A 7,078-nucleotide genomic window follows, 5' to 3' on the forward strand; every position below is an offset into this window, starting at 1 on the left:
TTCTTGCGCTTTTCCCCCAGCCCTGCTAGTGAAAATGTCTTTAGTGATCGGGAAGAAGCAGGGTCGTTATATTAGCTGCTTCTGTATATGAGTCGACCGCCCCTGATTGTGATTTCGACGAATAGTATGCATGGCAAAGGTCCTCCCAGGCAGCTATGAAACAATCGCGATGAGTCGTGTGGGACCAAATCCCATGTAATACTCACTCGGTAATCCCTTCAGGTGCGTCTGAGTTTCAGAAGGACTCTCGGCCATAACGATCGCGAAGCCACTAGGGTAGTGAGTCTCATGGTAATGAAGTTCGGCCCAAAAAGACTCACCCATCGAGGTGCCAGTCTATGTGACTTGTCGGAGGATGAGCCCGAATTATGTAAAATGGGCTGAGATGCTCACCAGTGCAAAAACCAAGGTCCGGAATTATCTGTAACCCACCGTATGACCATTGTTTCACCTGTAGCACCGCTAGAGGCAACATCCCTGCGCATAGGATTTAAATAGTTGAAGTCACTGGCACCACCTGAATATACGACATCAAACGTGTGCTGGATGTCTGTCAGAATGATTCAGCACCAAAAAGACAGAATGCAAACACCGTGCAAGTGGATCGGGTGCTAAATTCCGTCAGATGCTATGCAATTACGGGATAGATATTGCTTACTGGTGCGCCGAAGCCGTGTGTAGTCATGGTCAGTTCTACGACTTTATTAGCCTCCAGCACAATAACGCTTCCTATGGGCATCAAATCGGTGGCATATTGTGCACCACTAAGAATTTGCAGGAGTACTGGCACAATGGGAGGTTCGTAGACAGCACCGTTGATAAAAAACAGTCTACCGAAGTTGTCGACGACCAAGTCCAGGTTGATGTCCGCCTGGCCATACTCAGGAATCCCAGGTGCACCGGGATTGATGAGGGGATAAAGGTTCGTCTCGAGCATCGGCATGGTGCTGTCTGTGTAGTCTGTGGTTGGATCTGCAGCTGGTGCACCTCTGTATCGCAGGATGGCGCAGTTAAGGCCACCGTCAAACGTGGACCCAGCGGTACTTGGAAGCGCGCGAAGCCAATAGTTGTTCACTGGCTTATCAGTTGTGAGAATGACAGAGTACCGTTGTCCGGCGAAAATCCGGAGCGAGTCGACTAAGAGTGGCTCAGTAAGTATACCATCTGTTTCAATCACAGTGAGGTTGTGTCCGTCGATAGAGAATTTGAATGAAGGGTCGCATGACATCCCAATGAGTCGCAGCCTGTATCTCTTTCCATACTCGACGTTGACAACGGCAAGTTCGGATTCTGGCCCGCCAACATATCTACCAAGCCCATTAATCAACGTTGAATCCGAGTCGACGCCAATTATGTGACGTAGAACTGTGGACACGGTATGATACCTGTAGAAAGATGACGAGAAGGCAACTAGAAATGAATTTTGGGATTTACCAATCGGCAATGCTAATAATTGTGGTCTCTAGCAATGATTTAAGCTAAATACTATGATTATATGTTCGTTCACTTACCATCATCGACGTCATATAAATAAGACAAAGGATCATCGGGATCATAAATTACCAAAGGGCCACGGAGACCATCACTGGATATCAGGATCTCAGAAACATCTTGTTGGAAAAGTTTGAGTTGACAAACCATTGCTGTGTGGAATAATGGCTATGGTACCAGTAAGTGCCAGCCTGATTCGGGGCATCAAAGGCGTGAAGGAATGAGTAGTTTGGGGGAATGGGACACTGTGTGACGAATGAAACACCATCTGCATAGTTCGTTCCGTTCTGGAATAGCCCATGCCAATGCTGCAATATCATTTAACTACCAAAAAAATTACAGGTAGATTTGGTCACTCACAACACTGGTGCTTGTGAGCATAAAGCTATCATCTAGCTTATTCACTACGTTTATGGCGAAGTGGTCTCCCTATATGCGAAACTTTAGAAACACATAAAGGATGCAGGTGAAATTGATACCTTGTTAGCTTTGATCAGAGGACCGGGAAATGTTCCTCCGGCAAGTGTTGTCCTGGTAAATCACAACATCATCGAACGAACATAAATAATTGTGGGTGCACTTACGAACGTGGAAATCCATCTGGCGCAATAACTTTATTTGAGATAGTTAAGTCAGTAGAAGGTCCTAGCGACCGAGAAGTGAGGAGATATGATTGTGATGGAGAGAAAATGGACGCTACGGCAGCATACGTCGCCAGGGATGATAAATACATACCGCAATGCAGTTGTTGTGCTTGCAACAAAACAGAGCGACAGATGTGAAGGAGGCCAAGTACAATATACTGGGCGATCATATACATTAGTGTCGGAAACGAAGAGGGAGTCGCTAGGTTACCGTGAAGATGCTGGGTCAATGATGTTGCTAAGAACGCATCTTCGTCAAAGGTCGTCGAAGGTCATCATAATCTTCGTGCCGCCAATGCGGCCCGAACAGACCTACCTGAGATCCACAGGGTAGAAACATTATGAACTTAACTGCGAGATTTGAATGATCGATAACGGTTTGCTGTCTGCTCTTCCGGTGGACCAGAATATTGATCAAATGAAGTAGGCATTTGATGCTTGTGGCATTTTGAAAGCCTGCAAAAAGGTGATATATGGCTTGAAGTTGTTGGCTTCGACGTTACACTAGTGGACAAGACTCACCAGTCACTTGCGAATACTTGCGTCAGATCCAAGGCAGTCTACTGTGGAAGAGGACAACTACCAGGTGACCTCTGTGGCTTTGTGGGTCCGAGGCCAGTCCTCGAATGCATGGTTGCCTGTAGCCGTCAATGGATTGCACAGCAATATTCACAGCCAATCATTGAATTCCACAGTCTACAGACAAAACATTGTTGCTATGATAAGATTTTTGATCAATGGCAGTAGCGTGAATAAGCAAGCCTTCACCTAGCCTCACCTCAAGCCTCAAGCTGAGCACCTTCGCGCACTTCTGCGTTGTTCTCTTGAACTTATTGGCTTCGAAAAACAAAGTGTTTGTATCACTACTAGGTTCAATAGCTGGTTCCCCCCAGATCAGTGCCCGAATTTATTAGATCAACAGCGGTACATGCGAACCAAGTCCCGGACTTCCGCTTCCGATCATTTTCTCATTGCCTTGTCTACATTCTTGTATATATTAATTATACACGGACAAGATCCTATGTGCTGTCGACCACTGTTTGTGAGACCGGGAAGTCGGGGAAGTGTGGCTGGCAACTGCCATCACTGGTACAGCTAGAAGCCTTCTGTTTCGATACGCGTACTCTTGCCTCAGTGGTGTGCAAATGGTGCTGCAGGAGATATGCCGATGCAAAATATAAGAAACAGTAGAATTGCCATGAGCGAGTTGGCGTAAGTGTCACACTGTAATCAAGTGAAAGTGTCCAATTATCAACGGCGACGGGCACTCGTAGACAGGGTTTGACATCAGAGAAAGCATGAGTCCTTGATTTTGTAGCCGTGGGAAGTATACTGCGTCGCAAATCTGTTCTCGCCACATATCATCTTTTATACTATGAACTATTAGAGTTGTACATACAAACCCATGGATGCCCGCAAATCTAGCTTAACGTGCACGGCCCATGACAATGCTGTGACATTTCTCCTTTGTAGACAGCGAGGAGTAATAGTATATTTGTTCTAACTACTTTGTGCGTTCTAATTTTATCACAACTATTTTTGCATCACAAGGCTATGCAAGGCTTTCTCAAGGAAAGGGACGTTAGTATTGATCATCTAATCTCGATGGTCATCGAAGCTTGTGACAATATTGCAGCATTGCACCATGGCAGCCTAAATCATGTTGTAGCCTACATAGGGAAAAGCGTGTCCCCCTTGCTAAGTGTTCTCTATTTTTTTTGGCATCACACGGCTATGCAAGGCTTTCTTGTGGAAAGCGACATTAGTATTGATCATCTAATCTCAATGGTCATCGAAGCCCGTGACAATATTGCAGCATTGCACCATGGCAGCCTAAATCATGTTGTAGCCTACATAGGGAAAAGCGTGTCCCCCTTGCTAAGTGTTCTCTAATTTTTTGGGCATCACACGGCTATGCAAGGCTTTCTTGTGGAAAGCGACATTAGTATTGCTCATCTAATCTCGTTGATCATGGGGGTTCATGACAATATTGCAGCGTTGCAACATGGCAGCCTAAATCATAATGTAGGGTAAAGCGGTCCCCCTTGCTGAGTGTTCTCATGCATCATTCTTCAGGTGTAAAATATGATAGTATTTTAAATAGAATGCATGAGCATCTCGAACGCGCCTTGTCTCCTCTCGGAGTTGCGATTCCTCAAAGTGCACGCTTGCTCTTATCGTCTGTATACTTCCGCTCGTCTTGAGAACAGTCCGAAGCGGCAACGCTGACCGTCTGTGAAGCCGTTCCACTGCGCAAACCGGACATGACATCAGGAGAACGTAGCTGAGCAGACATGGATCCTGCTCGAGAAATCGTCGACATCGCGGACGCATCGGAACTCCAGCTGCCGCTGTGGGGCCTCCTTCAGCATCTTCCGAAGAGAGGTAGCTTCCACATCCATAGCCTCTATTTTCTCCACATGTCCTCTCATTAATCGGTCTTCGTCTGCCAATAAGTTCACGATGCGAATCGAGAAGTTCGCCAAGACCGTGACTGCCAGTGGTGAGCGCATGAAACGCACCAGTGTCTTCGTGAGCAAAGACCCACACATTCTCAACCTCTGCAAGCCTGCTCTTCGCTTGTTCCAACTCGGCCATGCGAGTCTCAAGGTACCGCGTAGTTCTCTGTTTCTAGCTGAGTGATCTGCTCACGAGCGCGTTGCTCCTCTTCAGAGCCATACAGCTTGCAGTGTCGAGACTCGAAGAGTGGCCTCGACTTCCACGTAACGGTCGCGAATTTCCGAGCGTTCACGAACAATACGGTGGTACGTCTCCTCCAAGGCATCAGCACGGTTGCTGGCCTCAGAGGATTGTGCCTCGTGGCACGGGTACCATTAGGTACAGCGCTTCCTGGTGCGGGTGGCCCTGGTGGAGGTGAGGGTGTAGTAGATGATTTTCGATTAACCTTGTTGGCTGGTGGCCTTGCGCTTGAATCAGGGTATTTGATGCGCTCTGAGCAAGATTCAGCAGTGGCATTGGTGCAGGAGAGTAGTCACGTACTGGTATCAATAATATTAATAATTCCACCCTTGGTTGGCGTAAAAGACTCTCCACCAAGAATAGCGAGGGAGTGGTGAAGGTGAATTTGATGCAGCCACGCCAGACTTCGGGATTATGAGTGAGGGCAGGAGGAATAAAGAACACATGATATCGGGAGACGATCGTGCGTCACGGTCCTAGCCGAAGCTTTAGGATTCAACATGAACAAACAACCGTCGGCAAATATACTAACACTTACTTTCGATAAATTTAAATAATATACATTTAAAATCAACGAAAACCGCGACAGAAATATCAAAGAAATATATAGCTTACTAGGTTACTAGCTAGTACATACGACTCGGATACATGCACTGACTCAGATGTGGCGCGCCCCGGAAAATGCCGGGAACGCATACCTTGTCCAAATCGGGACAGTTCTCTCATACCCGATAATCAAGGACGAACTTGTAAGTACTATCGATTCACTCTGTATTTGTTTTCATTTGTGCGATTCTAGCGCTATGAATAACTACATAAATGCGAACGGAGGAGGCGACAACCGAGATGCAGGAGGAGATCAAAATAACCAAGTGCGCTACCTATTTTCTAACATTCGGACTGCTCACAGACTCATCTGCAGATTCCTCAGCACCTACTCCAACACACTCCAAGGCCGCGAGAGGTGGTGTTCACGCTGACTGTGGGGCAACTGGTGAGTGAGTCGACCGCGCGAGTTACGGTGTTGATCTTGTCGAAGGAAATGCTATATGTCAGATGGGCCACCGCGCGAATGCGCGTGCGTCAAGAGCTCTATGAGCCCGCCTTACCGATTCCGCCCTATCCCCTGCCTCCGGCCTGGCCAGATGAGGTGCGCGCGATGATGGTCTTATGGATAGCAAGGGAGCGCAGGGTGTTCGAGATGGAGATGAGGGAGTTGGAGTATTTGCTGGGACTAAGAGGTGCGCGTTAGCGTTGAGGTAAGCCACATATATATCACAAAAATTCAAAACTTACGAATATGTTGAGAACGAACGGGTGGGGAGAACGAACGGGACCGAACCAAGACTGGATATATTCAATGTACTTTTACCATATACCATGCATATAAAGGTTGTCCGCACTGTGCAAACCGTCACCGGGTGGAGGAGGACAGCCGTTGGGTTGGAGGGCAGACATAATTATCGAATTGGAAACATTGGCCAAGTTGATCAGGACCTACGGCTGCGCAGCCGTCCAGTACTACCTGGAGACCAACCAGATGCAAATATTGATGGTGGTGGACGCCAGCAACAGTGACAGAACACAATTTTCTATGTTATCAGAAGAACTGGCTCCCAGCGTTGGACGAGTAGCAAAGACGAGACTGCCAGACGTTCGCATGGAGGACAACTTGGGCAGACTCGGAGTATTGATGGTCAGACAGCACCTTGAAACGGGTAAAGAATGGAATGTCAGAAAATGCACTTGATGCTCACCTCCTGCGTCCTATAAGTTTTATTGAGGCCGATTGTAAGTGGTCTAGCAAGCGACGATTTCAATGCATGCTTTGACTAGCACTGCACAGCCAAGCAATGATGTTTGGGCGCTAGGTCAATTATGATTAATTAGGCTTTCAACATCCTACACTTCGTCGACAAAGGAGGCATCGGTATCTCCCAGATAGGAGCTGTGATTGCAGTCGTGACTTGCTACCTTCAGAAGCTTGATCTCGATTGTTGCGTAAAGGGAAGCCGGTGGTGGTGTTTGTGAACCCTGGGGGGCTGAAGCGCGCGTTGAAGCCGTATGAGGGGGTTGTTACTAGAAGCAAAAGGGGGTGGTATGCGCCCATCACCACGGGCGCGAAATCGGCCAGAATGGCTTCTGGGAGGTGTGCGATGCTGAGATGAACGTATCAGCAAAGAAGGGTTATGAGTAAGGAATAGACGTACACCTCTCTGGGCTGCCTAAAATTTCGAGTTTCG

At 47.5% G+C, this 7,078-nt stretch overlaps 2 protein-coding genes across 2 annotated transcripts; both read right to left on the minus strand.

Moving 5' to 3' along the window:
- Positions 1-40: 40 nt before the first annotated feature.
- Positions 41-2,224, minus strand: F5147DRAFT_584422 (laccase; the record flags this gene model as incomplete). Its single annotated transcript, XM_041431791.1, has 12 exons — positions 41-153; positions 207-271; positions 321-344; positions 394-542; positions 591-611; positions 659-1,385; positions 1,435-1,462; positions 1,512-1,585; positions 1,639-1,799; positions 1,852-1,920; positions 1,971-2,022; positions 2,076-2,224. 12 exons carry the CDS (start codon positions 2,222-2,224, stop codon positions 41-43), a joined length of 1,632 nt encoding a protein of 543 aa, XP_041287993.1.
- A 2,181-nt stretch (positions 2,225-4,405) lies between these two features.
- F5147DRAFT_778635 (uncharacterized protein) lies at positions 4,406-6,293 on the minus strand (the record flags this gene model as incomplete). The annotated part of the gene is made up of 6 exons (XM_041442155.1): positions 4,406-4,629; positions 4,658-4,766; positions 4,817-4,951; positions 5,945-6,069; positions 6,132-6,182; positions 6,239-6,293. 6 exons carry the CDS (start codon positions 6,291-6,293, stop codon positions 4,406-4,408), a joined length of 699 nt encoding a protein of 232 aa, XP_041287994.1.
- Positions 6,294-7,078: the final 785 nt, after the last annotated feature.

This window comes from Suillus discolor (genome assembly GCF_016758755.1).
Source record: "Suillus discolor strain FC423 chromosome Unknown F5147scaffold_73, whole genome shotgun sequence".
Lineage (NCBI taxonomy): Eukaryota > Fungi > Basidiomycota > Agaricomycetes > Boletales > Suillaceae > Suillus > Suillus discolor.